This window comes from Lampris incognitus, chromosome 2 (assembly GCF_029633865.1).
Source record: "Lampris incognitus isolate fLamInc1 chromosome 2, fLamInc1.hap2, whole genome shotgun sequence".
In the NCBI taxonomy this organism is placed as follows: domain Eukaryota; kingdom Metazoa; phylum Chordata; class Actinopteri; order Lampriformes; family Lampridae; genus Lampris; species Lampris incognitus.
Window position 1 is genome coordinate 38,122,267 of NC_079212.1, and position 19,956 is coordinate 38,142,222.

Below are 19,956 nucleotides of genomic sequence, written 5' to 3' on the forward strand. Positions count from 1 at the left end.
GCTGGGTATCTGATCTCTTATCATGACACAGTCTGCCAAAATCTTGAGATGCAGGTCTGTCACATCCTGCTCTATTGAGTCAGTTTCTTTTTGCATTCTGTTCCTGAAGACATACCGTTCATATGTTTTGTTTTTTCTTGCTGCACAATAGCCCTCAAACTTGTCCAGGACTGCAGGGAACTGATCCCCTTCGTCCTCCAAAGAGATGAACGTGTTGTACACATCCAGCGTGGCACGGCCAGCTGCAGTTAACAATGGAGCTATCTTCCCATGATTATTTCTTTCATCCAATCTGATCGCCAACATATAAAGCGCAAAACCTTGCCTGAAGGTGTTCCAGTTCTCATGGACGTTGTTTATTTTGACTCATCAGGTGTACGAATGCTATTCAACAGTACACTAATTTTCAGATTTACTCCTGATACCATGTATGCTTTCTTTTTCTTTTTGTGGATTTTTCCCCATTTTTCTCTCCAATTGTATCCTTCCAATTACCCCACTCTTCTGAGCCGTCCCGGTCGCTGCTCCACCCCCTCTGATGATCCGGGGAGGGCTGCAGACTACCACATGCCTCCTCCGATACATGTGGAGTCTCCAGCCGCTTCTTTTCACCTGACAGTGATGAGTTTCACTGGGGGGGGACGTAGCAGGTGAGAGGATCACGCTATTCCCCCCAGTTCCCCCTCCCCCCTGAACAGGTGCCCCGACCGACCAGAGGAGGCGCTAGTGCAGCGACCAGGATACATACCCACATCCGGCTCCCCTTCTTGCAGACACAGCCAATTATGTCTGTAGGGACGCACGACCAAGCCGGAGGCAACACGGGGATTCGAACCGGCGATCCCCGTGTTGGTAGGCAACGGAATAGTCTGCCACGCTACCCGGACGCCCCATGTTTGGACTTCTTTACTTTGTCTTCATTGTCAGATGGCCTTTACTTTGTTATTATGATCTTGGGGTTGGGTGTGTCTAGATAATAGATATAGATAAATAGATGATATGTTTTCCATTTAAAGTTAAGAGTTTGTGTTATTTTCTTCTGTGTTTGTGTCTGTCACGTAAACAATTGCTCTTTAAAACCGGGAAATTCTGTGGTGCATTTCAGTCTTCTGTTAGTTTGTTTCCGTCAGACAGTTAAACTTCCTGTCCTGAAGCTACGTACGATATGTTGGTCTTAAAGCTGAAATTAATCATCACTGCTATCGTATGAAAAACTGCTGACATCCATTGTTCACTGTTATTTTTTGTTGTTGTTGTTTTGTTTTTCTTTACTGATATTTATAAGGAGAAGATTTGCTGGGCACATATATTATTTTTCAGTAGTGCCAAGGTCACAAATTCTCACCCGGGAGCTGCCCGGTACCGCCCCAGTCCTCCGCTGCTGACAACTAAACATAAATACCTCAGTCCTTCAGGCCCTGACTTTAATAAAGCATACTTGTTTTGCTGTAGTTTCAGTTCAGTTCTTTTACAGTTGAGTATATGACATTTTTCATGATCACGAGGAAACGTTTAGTTGTGAGAACATGTCTGACATTAATGTGGAGCTGGTAATAAGTACACACTCACATTAGTTCCTCTCTCTTTTCTCTCTCTCTATGTGTGTGTGTGTGTGTGTGCGCGCTATATTTAAGTGTTTAAGTGTCTGTTTACCTGTATGTATACATGTTTTTGTGTGTCTGCATCTGTGTGTATGCATATAACTTGTGTGTTCATCTGACTATACGTACGTGTGTGTGGGTTTTTTTTGGGGGGGGTTGTTTTTTATGTAAGTTTATGGGTATGTGTGTGTGTGTGTGTGTGTGTGTGTGTGACTGTATTGTATGTGTGTACGTGTGTGCGTTTGTGAAGGAGAGGTCCACAGCAGAAGGGGGGATGACATGCATGGGTCCGGTCTTCTAACACCGCTGACAACTCGCACACTAACTGGCTGCCCGCCCTCACGACATGATGGACAGACTGGTAAACCAACAGCAGCTTCTAACTCTTGTCTCTGTTCATCTCTGCGTCTCACACACTCATCCTCCAAACCTTCTCTCTCTTTCTTTCAATGTCTTGTCTGTCTTTTTTTTTCTGTATCCATTTCTGCATCCCTTTCCCTTTATCAGTCTGTCTTTATCTCCCCCTCCCGTCTCTCGTTCTGTCTCACTCTGGGTCTTACTCTCACTTTGTCCACCTCTACACTTGAACACATGTCATGTTTACAGGTGGATCCAGGGTCGGGTTGAATAATTAGAAAAATTATTTAGTGCTTGAATACTGAATGCATGCCCAGATAGCAACATTGCTTTGGCCCGGACCCGTCCCACACCCGACTTTCATCTTTCTCTCACCCGGCCCACATACCACGTGGAATGATGGCACTTCGGTGGTCCACTCCTGTTTGCCAGATCTGGGCCAGAACCAAGCCATAGCAATGCCGCATGTGCCACATATTTGCCAAAGGTGGCCCATATTTGTTCTGTGATATTTGGGCCATAGTCACCATTTACCACACGGACCACTTCAGGGTCACATCCAGATCACATGTTGCCGAGAGCACCGCACCTTTGCCAAAAAAAGGCCCACATCTGATTTGGCATATTTGGGCCATATTTGCTATTATACATGTGGACCACTTCAGGCTCACATCCATTTTGTCATGGCCAGAAGAAGGCCATCAGTGCCGCATCATTGCCTGAAGTGGCCCACATCTGGATGCTATCTGGGCAGTCCTAAATGTAATCAGTAACATCATAAGTGACTTATTCAGATTAGATTTACAATATATCATGCATTTAGTGCTGTATCATTCATGTTATTTATGTCACATTATTGCGTATTCCCTGGTGCAACTGGCATGTCCATGCCATTATCTCAATGTGTGTTGACCATCTGTCAAATACTGCCGCGTTCTACCGATGTGTGGCGCACACGGCAGAAAATGTACACTTGATTTTTGTATGATCGCTTTAATTCGGAGCAGGGTTTGCACCAGGGCATGTAAGTTTCTCTTTGGGGAGCTTTTCAGTGGATCTCATCTAGCTGTTATTAGTATTATCGTTGTTGTTGTTGTTTTATTGTGTGAACAAGAAATGGAAGAAAACAAACAGACACATGCACAAACACACTGCATGAGCTGTGATGCACAGAGTAAATCTGTTGTGGCAAATTAGATGTTTTCCATGTGTTTTATCATCTCTCTCTTCCATTCGGTTTTCTTTTTTTTTTTTTTGGACTTTACCCCTTTTTCTCCTCAATTGTACTTGGCCAATTACCCCACTATTCCGAGCCATCCCGGTCACTACTCCACCCCCTCTGCCGATCCGGGGAGGGCTGCAGACTACCACATGTCTCCTCCAATACATGAGGAGTCACCAGCCGCTTCTTTTCACCTGACAGTGAGGAGTTTCGCCAGCGGGACATAGCGCGTGGGGGGATCATGCTATTCCCCCCCCAGTTCCCCCTCCCTCCTGGACAGGTGCTCTGACTGACCAGAGGAGGCGCTAGTGCAGCGACCAGGACACATACCCACATCCGGCTTCCCACCCGCAGAAACGGCCAATTGTGTCTGTCCTGACCAAGCCGGAGCTAAGACGGGGATTCGAACCGGCGATTCCCGTGTTGGTAGGCAGAGGAATAGACCGCTACACTACCCGGATGCCCTTGGTTTTCAATTTTGTCATGAGCACATGCTTGCTCGCCAACACAATGTGAACATATATCCCACCCGAGAAGTATTCTTAAGGTATTCTCCTAAACATTTATAAAGTAGCTATAATATGAATAATAGTATTTCAAAACATAATGGGGGCTGAATATTAGGGATGCACCGATATCACTTTTTTACTGCCAGCACTAATTCTGAGCCTGAATCTTTAAGTATCAGCCGATACTGTGTACTGATCCAATCCATTACTTTTGCTGAACAGACCACTGGTTGGGGGTCAGTGGGCAAAATAACTGAAATAGAATCAGTTTTTTTCCCACCATTAAAGAAATTCAGGCCATGTGCCAAAAAAAATGCAGTAAATCAAACCATGTTGCCTTAATTAATGACATGTTACTCAGACATACCAACATGCACCCTGACTCTGCCAAATGACGGAAGCTAAGCAGGTATGGGCTTGGCTAGTACTTGGATGGGAGCCCTTCCGGGAAAACTGAGTCGCTGCCAGAAGAGGTGTTGGTGGGCCAGTAGGGGGCAGTCTTCCCTCTGGTCCTAATAAAAACAACAAATATCAAATCTAAATGCCCCAGTGCAGTGACAGGGACACTGTGCTGCAGGAGATGCCATCCTTCAGATGAGACGTTAAACCAAGGTCCTGACTCACTGTGGTCATTAAAGATTCCATGGCACAAATAGTAGGGGTTCACCAGAGTCCTGGCAAAATTCCCAACCTGGCTCTCAACATCCCCCCATGTAATTTGCTCAATGATTCCTCCCTCTGCACCTCAAGCTGATGTGTGGTGAGCATTGTGGCGCAAAATGGGTGCTGTGGTGGTTGAAGTGAGTTACCTCCTTCACTGTGAAGTGCTTTGGGTATCTAGAAAAGCACTATATGAATATAATCCATTATTATTATTATTATTATTACATAATCTCTGATACCAGTACTTCATTTTAGTCTGGTATGGGCCCGATGTCCGATACAAGCACTTGTACTGGTGCATCCCTACTGAATACAGAGCCTTCATTTTGTTTTCTGAATACATAACACCATAACTTGTATTCCATTACAACCCAGTCCTCTGAGCTGAAAGTGTTCTACTCGACTCTGGCTGATTCTTAGAGGAAGGAATCTCGTCACACAATGCTTGAGCTCTTACCGACTGTGACGAAAAACAGGGCAGTGTTGGAAAAGTAGATGCTACTTGATCCATTATACTTTGGTCTCCTTCCAACAAAGCATACTGAGGCTTGTATCACACAGTATGAATCCATATTTGAAGCTGACCTTTCATCCAAAGTACTCCTTGGTCATTCATATGAGAACCAAATTGAAGAGCACATCTCAGTGAATTTGAAAAGGCCTCATGAAGCGTGTTATTTGAAGTATGTGTGTTTTGCTATCAGTTGTAAGGTATGTCTTACTCTGTAGCCATAAAGATTTTTTTATCTGGGAGCTTTATTGAATAAATACTCGGGATGAACCGACACCAATACCGGTATTGGATATTGGGTTGAAGGGGTGAAGAGCAGCCATTAGTGGCAGGCCTCCCACTTATGGTTGTGGTAGAGGAAACACTGTTTAACACTGACATGCCTCGTCTGTTTCCTTTTCTCATTAGCTAAGATGAAAGATTTAGGAGAATATCGCATTGCTGAACAATATAGAGAGGATTGTTAATTTTCTAATTTTTTTGATAGGAAATTCAAGCATAATTTTCTCATAATATTCAACTCGGCGGCTCGGTGGTGCAGTGATTAGCACTGTCTACTCACAGCAAGAAGGTCCTGGGTTCGAACCCCGAGGTTGTCCAACCTAAGGGGTCATCCCAGGTCATCCTCCATGTGGAGTTTGCATGTTCTCCTCGTGTCTGCGGTGGATTTTCTCCGGGTGCTCTGGTTTCCCCCGCCATCAAAAAGACATGCATGTTAGGGTTAATACGCCTGTCTGTGCCCCTGACTGAGGCAATGGAAAGAATAACAGGAGTTGGTCCCCGGGTGCTGCACGGCGGCCACCCACTGCTCCTAGCTACAAAGCTAGGATGGGTTAAATGCGGAGCATAATTTCCCTACAGGGATCATTGAAGTATATCAAAAATCAAAATGTACAACACAAAATACTCGGTGGGTCCCGGCCCAAGCAAGTTTCCAGAATGGACTTGGTATGGAAGTGATTGGGAGTCTTTGCTGTGAAGTGCACAGCCAGACTAACTAAATAAGTGTTTATTTACTGCATAAGCCTCCACCACAACAGTAAAGCATGAAGCAGTGTTCCAGCATTATGCTCTGGTTTGCTCTACTTATCCCGTCTTCCATTCCTGAACTCTTCCCTCTTCTATTCCTGCCTCGTTTCCTCCCTTTCTTCTTGTCGTCTTTTCCTCTCCTCTCGGCTCTTCTGTGTTGTATTTCATTGACTTTTATTTAACAGGGACGGTGCACATGGATAATAAGCATTACTGGCAATCTGCCCAAGTTAGCCACCTGGCAGATGTAATGAATGGAAAACAAGAGAGAAAAGGAAATGATGATAACAATAAGAATTATCATTATCATTATTATTGTTTTAACAATAGTAATAAGCTAGTGAGGCAAGCTATAAGTAGGCGTGACCAAACGGTGGTTAGCATAAGCAAACAGCTAATCTTCTGTTGTCTCCTCTCCTCTTTCCTCATCACCTCTTTTTTCCTCCATCCTGTCTTCCATTCCTCCCTTTCTATCCCATTGTAAAGTTCTCATTTTTTTCCTTTCAATTCCTCCTTTGCTCTCATCCTGTCTTCTCGCCTCTCCTCCTTTCCCATCCTCGCTTCTCCCCCTCTCTCACCTCCTATCCCCTCTTTCTTTTTCATTTCCATCCTTCGCTCTCACCCCTCTTTCCTCTCCTCTCTTGTCCTCTTCCCCGCTGTAATCCACCACTCTGTTTCTTGTCCACTCCTTTTCCCATTTGTTCCTCTCCTCCTCCCTCCACTCCGCTTCTCTATGCCGCTCTTCTCCCCTCCTCCTCTGGATGGTTTCCTGAACTGAGTTGTCATTTAATTTCCACATGCCATAGCTGACTATACACTGATGAGCCAAAACATTATGACCACTCAGAGGTGAACTGAATAACACTGATCATCCCAAACAAGGGCACATGTCAAGGTCAGGGTAGATTAGATGGTAAGCCAACAATCAGTTGTCATAGTCAGCATGTTGCATGCAGGAGAAATGGGCAGGACTTTGACAAAGTCCACGTTGTTATGGCCAGACGACTGGGTCAGAACATCTCTGAAATGGCATGGCTGTGTGTGTGTGTGTGTGTGTGTGTGTGTGTGTGTGTGTGTGTGTGTGGTTCTAAAGGCTCAATATGTGAGAGAGGCCTGTTGCAAGTCAGGACTGGAATCGGGTCTGGGGATCATTTAACTGAGGAATGTGGATTCTAGTTGTGAGTTGGTTCTTGTTGTAAGCCTTATTCCTAATGGTATGTCCAAGCAACCATGCTCTGTGTGTGTGTGTGTGTGCGTGCGTGCGTGTGTGCGTGTGTGTGTGCACATCACCTCTGATTCATCAAGTTTCAGACAGAAGCCAAGAAGCCCTGTATGTCACAATACCTCTGACTCCACTTCCTGTCATCTCTCTCTCTCTCTCTCTCTCTCTCTCTCTCTCTCTCTCTCTCTCTCTCTCTCTCTCTCTCTCTCTCTCTCTCTCTCTCTCTCTCTCTCTCTCTCTCTCTCTCTCTCTCTCTCTCTCTCTCTCTCTCTCTCTCTCTCTGTCTTCCTCTCTCTATCTATTTATCTATCCACATGTGAGATTTGGCTTTCCTCTGTCTCTGTCTTTATCTGCTTGCCCCCACTTGTCTCTTCTCTCACTCAGTTTTTATTTCTCCCTCACCCACTTCCCTGTAGTGTTACTCTAATGCTCTTGTTGCTGCCTCTGCCTCTCTCTCCCTCCCTCTCTTTCCTGTTTTCTTGAGCGATCTTCTCTCTCTCTCGCTCTCTCTCGCTCCCTCTCTCTTTCGCTCTCTCTCGCTCCCTCTCTCTCTCTCGCTCTCTCTCGCTCTCTCTTCTGGTTGGAGTAAAGGCCCGAGGGATGATGGAGGGGCTAGAGGCATCGGTGAAAGAGTGACAGATAAAAGGAAGAAGACAGCACATTTAAGAACCAGAAGGACTATTTTGTACCTTTTTTTTTTAAAGAAAAGAAAAAAACTTGTTCGTTCATTCCTTCACTCATCCATCGCTGATTCGCCGTCAAACCACCCTGCCTCTGGTGAGCCTCACAACTGCCTCTGGGGTTTCTCTTTTTAAAGCCTCTACATAGTTCCTGTGAAGCTGTTTGCTGGCTGGTTCCCTGGTTGTTGAATTGTTGGTTTAGCTGCTTAGATGGGGTGTTGGTCAGGCATGTACATGGTAAGGGGCTCCATTTGCTCTGTAAAGGGATATAGTGTGGCACTAAAACTCATGGTGTTAGGGGTTTGCCACCCATGCCAAAAATGCTAAATCATGCTTGAAATTTAGCTATTTAGCTCTCCTCCATTCCTGTTGGGACTGACGGCAAGGCACCGGTTGGGGTTTAGTGCCTTACTCTTGGGCACTTTTACAGAGCACACCTGTTGATAGAAACACATTGAAGTTGTAATCCTGACTATTTGCATGCAAACAAATTCCAGAATTTTGATTTTCGATCACTGGCGTATCTAAGACAATAGATAATCCGTGAATATCCAGATGGTGAACACCTTTGCTCTTGCTAATTTTAATCATTTCTGTTGGGCAGGATTTTTCCCTGTAAAAAGGATTTGTATGATATGCATAGCAGTGCATGGTTTATGGGTGGCAGGTTTCCAATGGTTTATGGTGGCAGGTTCCAAGTGAAAGTAAAAGTTTGGTGGCTAGCAAGCAGATATGGCAGAACAGTCTGATAGAAGACCTTTTCTGATAGAAGACAGAAGGGTTTTGTGAGAAGAACACATTGTTTTTCAGCCTCAATTTTAAGGTGGTCAACTAAGCCGTTGTGTTTAGAAATCTGATGGTATGTATATGCATTCTGTGCGTAGAGGTCGAGTATTCAAATCCATCTAATATGAGCAGTACATGGAAAACAAAAAACAAACAAAAATAATATTAACATCCCTGGGGATGATTTTGTAAAAAAAAAAAGAAGAAATACACTGTATGGGGGCACCACATGCAATGTGTGGACTGCTGTATGTATATACGTCCACATGTATGCATGGAAAAATGTGAAATAATTTCATTATTTATTCAGTTCCAGACATTAGTGTTTTTAGTCTATGTGCACACCTTGCTGGAGGGGTCACAGGGCATGGGATGCCAGAGGTGCCTTATTGTGAGGTTCAGGGGCACTAGACAGGGACGTTCGATGACAGGTTTTCTATGTATCCAGGCAAACCCTATATTTACCACTTTTTATTGTGTTGTAGCTGAAATACGAGAAATGTGTTTCACGCTTAACAGACAATTTTAGGGGCGCCTTTTTGTCTCATATGGATTTATCCAATGGAATCATTCGATATTTCAAGAAACCCAAGTGATTGTCATATGCGATGGTTTCCTGTGACCTGTGTGGTAATTTGCGTCCTTTATTTGTGTGTCTGTCATGGCAGTTCGTTGTGTTTAATCACTTTTTCCTGTGTTTGAGTCTTTAAAAAGTGCAGTGGTTTCCTAAAAGGCCGCAGCATAGATAAGCTCATTTGAAGAGTCACAGTTCAGAGACAGAAGACGTCGTGCGTTGGAGAGCATGCTTCTCATTGGTTCCAGTGGGACAGGAGATGTGCGCTTATTCAGATCCTCCAACTTGCAGCTGGAGATGCAAGGTTTCAGCAGCATGCTGACACGCTGTGTCACACAGCATGGCAACATGTGCGCGTGTGTGTGTAAGTGGGTGTTTTATCACAGCAGGCAGTTTTTGAGGACGTGTGTGTGTGTGTTAAGTTGCACTGAGGGTGTATGTGTGTAGTCACTGCAAGTGTGTGTGTGTGTTTGTGTGTGTGTGTTTAGAGGAACATGACCATATAAGGGCAGAAGAGGAGGTGGATTTTGGAGCTGATATGGTATGTTGGTATGAAACCTTGAATCTGTCAGCAAACAGCGCCGTTATCCTGAATCTATGGATCTACGTGCTTACTGTCTGTGTGAGTGTGTGTGCGTGTCTGTGTGTGCACTCGATTGAGAGAGGAAGGGAGGGGCACGGAGACATATTTGTGTGCACGTGTGAGCACTGAGTGTGGATGTCTGTGTGAAAAAGAGCCAAAAGTTCTCTCCATGTGATTTGCAGAGATTTGCATGTTTGACTGTGCGGCATTTTTCAGAGTGTGTGTTAGAGACAGAGAGACGCCCTGTGAGAGAGAGTGGGAGGAAGGAAGTATGTATATTTTATTTTCAGTTTTATTGTGTGACTGTTAAGAGTTTGTATGGACTGGGAGAGAAACCGCTTTGTGTTTGTGACCGTTAAATGGGTGTTGTAGGACGATAACCAGCGAGTATGCATGTGAGTGGGGAGAGAGAGAGAGAGAGATTGTGTGTGTGTGTGTGTGTGTGTGTGTGTGTGTGTGTGTGTGTGTGTGTGTGTGTGTGTGTGTGTGTGTGTGCTGTGTGTGTGTGTGTGTAAACGGTGCCGAAGGAAAGCTACGGCAGCGTTTGACAAGTTGGGGCAGGAGTGTGGAGGAGATCCTGTGGTCTAAAACACTTAGCGAGGTGCGTTTGTGCTGCGAGCTGCTGCACATCATCTGACAACGTCAGGCGTTTTGTCGGCGCACCGACTCACAAAGCGACAGCAGTCGGCCCTCAGCATCTCACGCGAGGCCTCTTCGACAGGATATGTAGCCAGTATGGAAATCAAACCTGTGATATTCAAGCCACTGTATCATTTCAGCTCCTCTTCTTTTCTCTTGTCCACTCTTCTTCTCTTCCCCCATCTCCTCCTCGCCACCTCTGTTCTCTTCAGTCATTTGCTGTTTTTCTTTTGACATCTCTCTGTAGGTGTAGCGCTCTCTCTCTTTCTCTCACTCACTCTGTTTCTCCAAGCCATCTCTCCACAACTCTGGTCCCCGTCTCTCTCTCTTTCTCTCTCGCTCTCCCACTCTCTCTCTCTCTCGCTTTCTCTCTCTCTCTCTCTCGTTTTCTCTCTCTCTCTCATTCTGTCTCTCTCTCTTGCGCTCTCTCTCGTTCCCTCCCTCTCTCTCTCTCTCTCTCTCTCTCTCTCTCTCGTTTTGTCTCTCTCTCTTGTTCTCTCTCTCTTTCTCATTCTGTCTCTCCCTCTCTGTCTGTCTCTGTCTCTCTCTCTTTCTCTCTCTCGCTCTCCCACTCTCTCTCGCTTTCTCTCTCTCGTTTTCTCTCTCTCTCTCATTCTGTCTCTCTCTCTTGCGCTCTCTCTCGTTCCTTCCCTCTCTCTCTCTCTCTCTCATTTTGTCTCTCTCTCGTTCTCTCTCTCTTTCTTATTCTGTCTCTCCCTCTCTGTCTCTGTCTCCGTCTCTCTCTCTCTATATCTCTCTCTCTTACTCTCTCTGTCTCTCTCACACACACACACCACAACTGGCGATCAAGGAGATTGTGAAGCAGTAATCTTTCAGATTAATTCTCAAAATGAGCGCTTAATTACTTAAACCCTGCTGGCAGCCGTCACTCTGTATGTGTGTGTGTGTGTGTGTGTGTGTGTGTGTGTGTGTGTGTGTGTGTGTGTGTGTGTGTGTGTGTGTGTGGCTAGGCTTACATACAGTACACTTGAGGCCCTGGCAGATTTTCTGCCAGAATGACTTGGAATATTTCTTCCTTTCTCTGTCTTTCTCCCTGCCTGTCTCACTCCCTGTCTCACTTGTATTTAGCACCAGTCACAGTCAGACTGGTGCCCAGTATGGCTCCAGATAGCAGTCTTTTCTGATGCGCTCCCTGTTGTCTCTCTCGCCGCACCAGGAACTTCCGTGGTGCTTTTCAGGGTTTCTGTTTCACTTTCCTGGCACCTGAAGAGCCACGAGGCCTCAGACCTGTGTGATGTTCGCCACTGTTCAGTCGACCAGGCCAGGACCGTACATTTAATGTTGTGGCCCCTACTGAGGTGGCTCTCAATGTGCGTTACCAGATCCAGTTGAGAACTGTTCTGCTGACAATAGAAACACTTTCCGAGACTGTGGGTTGGGGCTACACGATATGGACAAAAAAAAAAATCATATTGAGTTTTTTTGTTTTTTTTGCCACGTTGCAGTTGAAACTGCAATATGATACACATTCACCTTAACATTTCCTATTGTTTTTTTTAGCAAGGCACACTGTAAAAAAAACAAACAAAACTGGCAGCTGTGGTTGCCAGAACTTTACCGTAAAAAAATACAGTGGAACTTTTTCTACTATTACTACTATTATATTATACTATATTATTAATGTAGTGAATTCAGGGGGTAGCCAGGAATCCCCCGCAGCAGGGAATCAAACCTGGATAGCCCACACCACAGGAGACTGGGCTTACCAGACTGGTTAGCACTGTTACATTTAATGGTGACAAAATGTATTTTTAACAAAAAAAAAGGCAAAAATTACAGTTGGCTGTTATATATATTATGGTATATTTCCATAATAAAAACAATGCAAGGGAATTTAACAGTGGAGTAATGTATATTTTCCAGAAAAGAGATATAAAAGTTATTGTTTTGGCTGAGTTTATTTATATACACTGCTCAAAAAAATAAAGGGAACACCTAAAAACACAATATAGACCTCGATGAATGAAATATTTCAGCTGAAAATCTTTATGTATTAGACAGAGGAATGTGTTTAGAGCAAAATAACCTAAGAATGATCAATGGAAATCAAAATCATTAGCCCATTAAGGTCTGGATTCAGAATCATACTCAAAATCAAAGTGGAAAATGAGAACATAGGCTGATCCAACTTCTGTGGAAATTCTTCAAGATGATTCAGAATGAGGCTCAGTAGTGTGTGTGGCCTCCACGTGCCTGTATGCACTCCCTACAACGTCTGGGCATGCTCCTGATGAGACGACGGATGGTCTCCTGAGGGATCTCCTCCCAGACCTGGATCAGGGCATCGGTCAACTCCTGGACAGTCTGTGGTGCGACATCGCGTTGGCGGATGGTACGAGACATGATGTCCCAGAGGTGCTCGATTGGATTCAGGTCTGGGGAACGTGCAGGCCAGTCCATAGCATCAATGCCCTCGACATACAGGAACTGCTGACATACTCTGGCCACATGAGGACGAGCATTGTCATGCATGAGCAGGAACCCAGGGCCCACTGCACCAGCATATGGTCTGACAATGGGTCTGAGGATCTCATGCCGGTACCTAATGGCAGTCATGGTACCTCTGGCTAGCACGTAGAGGTCTGTGCGGCCCTCCAAGGATATGCCTCCCCAGACCATCACTGACCCACCGCCAAACCGGTCATGCTGGAGGATGTTGCAGGCAGCAGAACGTTCTCCACAGCGTCTCCAGACTCTCTCACATCTGTCACATGTGTTCAGTGTGAACCTGCTCTCATCTGTGAAGAGCACAGGGCGCCAATGGCGAATCTGCCAACCAAGATGTTCTCTGGCAAAGGTCAATCGGGCTGCACGGTGTTGGGCTGTGAGCACAGGCCCCAATTGTGGACGTCGGGCCCTCATACCATCCTCATGCATTCTGTTTCTCACTGTTTGAGCAGAAACCTGCACATTAGTGGCCTGTTGAAGGTCGTTTTGTAGGGCTCCGGCAGTGCTCCTCCTGTTCCTCCTTGCACAAAGGACCAGATAGCGGTCTTGCTGCGGGGTTGTTGTCCTCCTGCGGCCCCCTCCACGTCTCCTGGTATACTGGCCTGTCTCCTGGTACCTCCTCTATGCTCTGGACACTGTGCTGGGAGACACATCAAATCTTCTTGCCACAGCACGCATTGATGTGCCATCCTGGATGAGCTGCACTACCTGAGCAACTTCTGTAGGTTGCAGATACCGCCTCATGCCACCTCTAGTGGTGAGGGCACTAGCAAAATGAAAAACAAACCAAAGATCGGCCAGAAAAGATGAGGACAGCTAAATGGTCTGTGGCCACCACCTGCAAATCCATTCCTTTTATAGGGGTTGTCTTGCAAATTGTCTAATTTCCACCTGGTGGAAATTAGACAATTTACCAACAGGTGAAATTGATTCACAAATCAGTGTTGCTTCCTAACTGGACAGGTTGATATCTCAAAAGTGTGATTGACTTGGAGCTACATTGCATTGCTTATGTGTTCCCTTTATTTTTTTGAGCAGTGTATATATGTATATATGTGTGTGTGTGTATATATACATATATACACTCACTGGCCACTTTATTAGGTACACCTTCCTAGTACCGGGTTGGACCCCCTTTTGCCTTCAGAACTGCCTTAATCCTTCGTGGCATAGATTCAACAAGGTACTGGAAACATTCCTCAGAGAGTTTGGTCCATATTGACATGATAGCGTCACGCAGTTGCTGCAGATTTGTCGGCTGCACATCCATGATGCGAATCTCCCGGTCCACCACATCCCAAAGGTGCTCTATTGGATTGAGATCTGGTGACTGTGGAGGCCATTTGAGTACAGTGAACTCATTGTCATGTTCAAGAAACCAGTCTGAGATGATTCGAGCTTTATGACATGGCGCGTTATCCTGCTGGAAGTAGCCATCAGAAGATGGGAACACTGTGGTCATAAAGGGATGGACATGTCAGCAACAATACTCAGGTAGGTTGTGGTGTTGACACGATGCTCAATTGGTACTAAGGGGCCCAAAGTGTGCCAAGAAAATATCCCCCACACCATTATACCACCACCACCAGCCTGAACCGTTGATACAAGGCAGGATGGATCCATGCTTTCATGTTGTTGACGCCAAATTCTGACCCTACCATCCGAATGTCGCAGCAGAAATCGAGACTCATCAGACCAGGCAACGTTTTTCCAATCTTCTATTGTCCAATTTTGGTGAGCCTGTGCGAATTGTAGCCTGTTTCCTCTTCTTAGCTGACAGGAGTGGCACCCGGTGTGGTCTTCTGCTGCTGTAGCCCATCTGCCTCAAGGTTCGACGTGTTGTGCGTTCAGAGATGCTCTTCTGCATACCTCGGTTGTAATGAGTGGTTATTTGAGTTACTGTTGCCTTTCTATCAGCTCGAACCAGTCTGGCCATTCTCCTCTGACCTCTGGCATCAACAAGGCATTTTCGCCTACAGAACTGCCGCTCACTGGATATTTTCTCTTTTTCGGACCATTCTCTGTAAACCCTAGAGATGGTTTTGCGTGAAAATCCCAGTAGATCAGCAGTTTCTGAAATACTCAGACCAGCCCGTCTGGCACCAACAACCATGCCACATTCAAAGTCACTTAAATCACCTTTCTTCCCCATTCTGATGCTCGGTTTGAACTGCAGCAGATCGTCTTGACCATGTCTACATGCCTAAATGCATTGAGTTGCTGCCATGTGATTGGCTGATTAGAAATTTGCGTTAACGAGCAGTTGGACAGGTGTGCCTAATAAAGTGGCCGGTGAGTGTATATATATGCACGGTGTCTCACTGAGACAGAAACAGTATTCAACCTATTTAGAGTTTACGGTCTTTTTACTGTCATGGTTTGACAGTTTTTCGCAGTAAAAGCTACAGACATTTTTTACAGTGCATAGTGGCCTAACAGTAAATTAGACGTGCTCAAAAAAATGCTTTTTTTTTGTTTTGTTTTTTTTTTTTACTTCATGGGACTTTTTCATCATACATATATCATGTAAATCTTTATGGTGTTAAGATGCTTTTATGCATTTGCCGTGTCACGTCTTGCAGGTTTTCCACAGGGCCTGTTTGAAACTGATTAAGCTGAAAACGAAATATTGCCAAATAACCAAAGCAGAGTTCATTTTCAGAACTAGTCAATGACAACCTCTTCCTACTCTGCTGTTTTTATTTTCAGTAATGAAATGGCAAGCTAGCTCCCGGTGCTCACTAGCCGCAGTCTTCCAGACATTGAGGGAGGTCAGTGAAGCGACTGTGCTTGGACTGTCTTGTTGTCTTCTAATGGCTCAACCATCCCTGCTGTCAATCTAGCATCCTTTTAGCTCAAGCAGTTGACTGAGGTATGAAAGCCAGTTCCCTTACCCGCCACCATATTTAAGAATAAACATATGTATATCATGAAATATCTGCACTACCTTTATGTTGCGATACATATGTAGCAAACTTCCACTTTCCACCTGAATGTCACCCAGTTTTCAGTCTGGACGCCTAGAAATGTTCTTCACTTGTGATTTACCCAAAAATTGCCCGCTTGGTGCATGTTTTTCATCTCCATCAAACCACACTCTCCCCATGTAGAACAATGCCCAGTTCAAAATGCCATTACCATCAACTCACTAAAAGGTGGCCTCTGATTGGTCAAACTGTAAACATCAGCACCACATGCATGCTATGTGTGAGTATACAGCAGAGCAGATCACAACTCCCATGACACTTCTGTGGCAATGTTATGTTTAAAGACAACATGAGAAATATATTTACATGTATATAATTAAATCACAACCTTATGTGGTCTATAGACAGAGGCCCCCACTTCACAATTTGTGGACCTTAAGGCAGTGGGACGGCCTCTGTCCAGAAAGTGTGCTTGTTTGAGTAGAGGATGGGACGATCTGGCTGAGGGTAGCTTAATCATAATGTTTGCCCCTGCATGCAGAGCTTTTGTAAAGATTCCCTTTAGCAAGGCACTGAATCTCTCATTTCTACAGTGGTACTGCTTGGTGAGAAATAGTGCCTGGAAATATGCCAGTATCCGACAATAGAAGTCTTTGGTTGTACTTGGCCGCTCTCGGATATGAATATGTGGAAGTGTGTGAATGTAAAGCAGGGCGGTGTTGAGAACAAGTGTGAGTTCTTCCTCGCCCTTCCCTGGAAGAATAAAGGTTAAAAAGAATATTTACAGAGATCTGTGAAGATGACAAGGAAGTCAGCCACATATGTGTGTGTGCTTGTGTGTGTGTTTGTCTGTAGGTATGTGGTTTTGCATGTATGTTTGACAGGAGTTTGGAGGGAGAATTTTAATCAGACGAGGCTACATGACATTACACACATGCATCCATTGATGAGCCAAAACATTATGACCACTCACAAGTCAACCAAATAACGTGGATCATGTCCAAACAAGGGCACATGTCAAAGTCAGGGTAGATTAGATGGTAAGTGGACAATCAGTTCTTGTAGTCAACGTGTTGGATGTAGGAGAAATGGGCAGGAATAAAGACCTGAGCGACTTTGACAAGGGCCAAATAGTTATGGCCGGACGACTGGGTCAGAGCATCTCTGAAACGGCAAGGCAGTGGGGTGCTCCCGGTCAGCAGTGGTGAGTACCTTGCAACAGTGGCCCGAGGAGGGTCAAGCCACAAACCAGCGGCAGGGTGCAGTGTTTCTGAACTGAGAATTTACTTGTGGTGGTGGATGGCGTGGCATGTGACGGTGTGGCATGTGATGGTGCTGCGTGTGACGACGCGGCATGTGATGGGTGGGTTCAGTAATAAACTAGTCAAAGGTTTATGAATAACTATTTATTGCAAAAGAATAACTACTCAAAATAAATAACTATCCATATTACATTATTATTTATTACTATTATTAGATAACTGCATATTAAAATACATTTTCCATTTTCAAAATATATGTCAAGATGGTGGCATGTGCAGACGCAGTAGCCCCACTCTCTCTCTCTTTTCTCTTTCTTTTTTCTTTTTTATCTCTTAGTCTATCTTCTGTCAGAAAAGCAGTAGCCTTTTGCACATACGATTGATCCCAGCTAGTTTGCATCAGCGATCACCACACAGCTTTCAGATTTGATGCAACTTTCATCGCCCCGGAGATCCTACACACCTCGGAGCCCATCAGAATTGCCATCCCAGCAGCGAAACCACACAGGCGGCGGAGGAATCAGAAGCGGGAGACGTGAGCTTGGCTATGTGCTAGGGTAAAGACTAACCATATAGACCAGTGCTACCGAGCCTCTTCCTCGCCAACTCCAGGTCTCTTACCAACAAGATGGATGAGATCAGAGTGAGAACTGTGCCTCACTGTGCGACGATCGGCACAGAAACCTGGTTGAACTACAACGTTCCAGATGCTGCTATCGAGTTACCTGACTTCAGACCAGACCAGACAAGGGACTCTGGGAAGAGCAGAGGAGGTGTGTGTCTACGTTAACAACAGCCACGGACATGGCGGATAAACACTGCTGCCCAGACTTGGAGCCCCTAATGATAAGGTGCAGACCGTTCTTTCTTTCGAGGGAATTCACGACAATAACAATCATGGCAGTATACACCCCCCCCCCCCAACAAGCTCAGGCTAAATTAGCATTGGAAAAGCTACATGACGGCATTAGCAAACAGCTTGTGGTGCACCCAGATGGTGTCATCGTTGTAGCAGGGGACTTCAGTCACGCGGATCTCAAGCTGGTCATGCCCAAATTTCACAAAAATGAATTTCCAAACAAGAGAGCACAACATTCTGGAACGAGTCTAAGCGAACATCCCAGGAGCATTTAAAGTCGCCCCATCTTCACTGGGATTTGTTCGCAGAAGGAACAAACCTTGAGGACTATGCTGGATCAGTCCTCGGATGCAGAAACATTTGCACAGAAAATATCTTAATACAAAAGACAATAAAGGTGTTTCCTAACCAAAAGCTGTGGATAAACAGCGATGTGAATTGATTATTCAAGGAGCGGGATGCAGCGTTCTTTTTAGGCATCAAGTACACAACCTGCTTAGTGTGGTGTTTTTATTATCGAGTTAGGAAAAAAGTTAACCTACCTCAGAAAACCTTGACACTGCCAGTCTCCCTTTGAAATTGATGTACCAAGTTAATTGCTGTGTCACGCACACCTGACATGCGTGTTGTCTTAAGAAGGGAGGGGAGTGGGTGGGGGGTGGGGGGCTTATGGTCCACTACTCTGTGTGCATTATGAAATGACAATTGCACGTCTTCACTGAAAAAAAAATTGGAATTCAGATGTTATCTACCTGGGCGGATCTTAATCTACCTGGGTGAGCCACCAAAGTAGAGCCGATGTATTGGAAACGCTGGGGTGTTGGGCACCCAAGGCTCATGATGCATAAGAGCAATGAAGGCTATCCCATCTGGTCCAAACTGACAGAAGGTCTACTGTGGCACAAGTCAGAAAATGTTAATGATGGTTGCGGGATGAATGTGTCACAACACACATTGGATCGGACCCTGTCAGAGGCTGCATAGCCGTAGACCAGTCAGAGTGCCCATGATGACCCCTGTCCACCGTCGGGAGCACCTACAATGGGCACGCAATCATCAGAACTGGACCTTGGAGCAATGGAAGAAGGTCGCCTGGTCTGATGAGTCCCATTTTCCTTTAGATCATGTGGAAGGCCATGTACGTGTGTGCCATTTACTTGGGGAAGTGATGGCACCAGGATGCACTGTGGAAAGATGACAAGCTGATGGAGGGAGTATGATACTCTGGGCAATTTTCTGCTAGGAAACCCTGGGTCTGGCCATTCATGTGGACATCAGTTTCACACGTGCCACCTACCTTAACATTTTTGCTGACCAGATGCACCCCTTCCTTGGTATTCCCTGATGGCAGTGGCCTCTTTCAGCAGGATAATGCACCCTGCCACACTGCACACATTGTTCGGGAATGGTTTGAGGAACATGATGAAGTGTTCCGGGTGTTGCCCTGGCTTCCAAATTCTCCAGATCTCGATCTGATTGAGCATCTGCGGGATGTGTTGGACTAACAAGTCCAATCCATAGTGGCTCCACCTCGCAACTTACAGGACTTGAAGGATCTGCTGCTAATGTTTTGGTACCAGATACCAAAGGAACCTTCAGGGGTCTTGTAGAGTCCATGCCTTGGTGGGTTGGTGTTGTTTTGGCAGCACAAAGAGGACCAACAGCATATTGGGCAGATGGTCATAATGTTTTGGCTCTTGATTTGACACACAAGGTAGCATGTGGAACAAAACAGGAAGTGAAAACCGTACTCAGACTTTTCAAGTCTTTCTTTCTTTCTCTCACTACTTTGAAAAGTGAAAACACACACAGTCAACAGATCCTGCACACTACACAATATCTATGAGCTGCTTGGTTTAACCACAGTCATCTACTGTGTTTCTCCTGAGGGGCCCCAATGCAATGGTTATGGAGTTACATGCCTTGGTCAAGGGCACCTTGCCAAAGAATATTTTTGATTTAGTTCCCTATTCTCCAGTGTTTCAAATAGGGTTATCTGTATGTGTCCAGAGACCTTACACTGAGCATGCTCTGTTTTTATTTTCCATACCGCTGAATCAGGG

General features: G+C 45.3%; 1 protein-coding gene across 1 annotated transcript in view; it reads left to right on the plus strand.

The window, feature by feature from the left end:
- Window positions 1-19,956, plus strand: part of rgs19 (regulator of G protein signaling 19) — a 55,660-nt gene that overhangs the window by 11,604 nt on the left and 24,100 nt on the right. Inside the window, exon 2 of the mRNA XM_056274155.1 lies at window positions 1,852-1,962. Coding sequence (XP_056130130.1) covers window positions 1,948-1,962 — 15 coding nt within the window. The 5' untranslated portion in view covers window positions 1,852-1,947. The remainder of the gene's footprint in view (window positions 1-1,851; window positions 1,963-19,956) is intronic.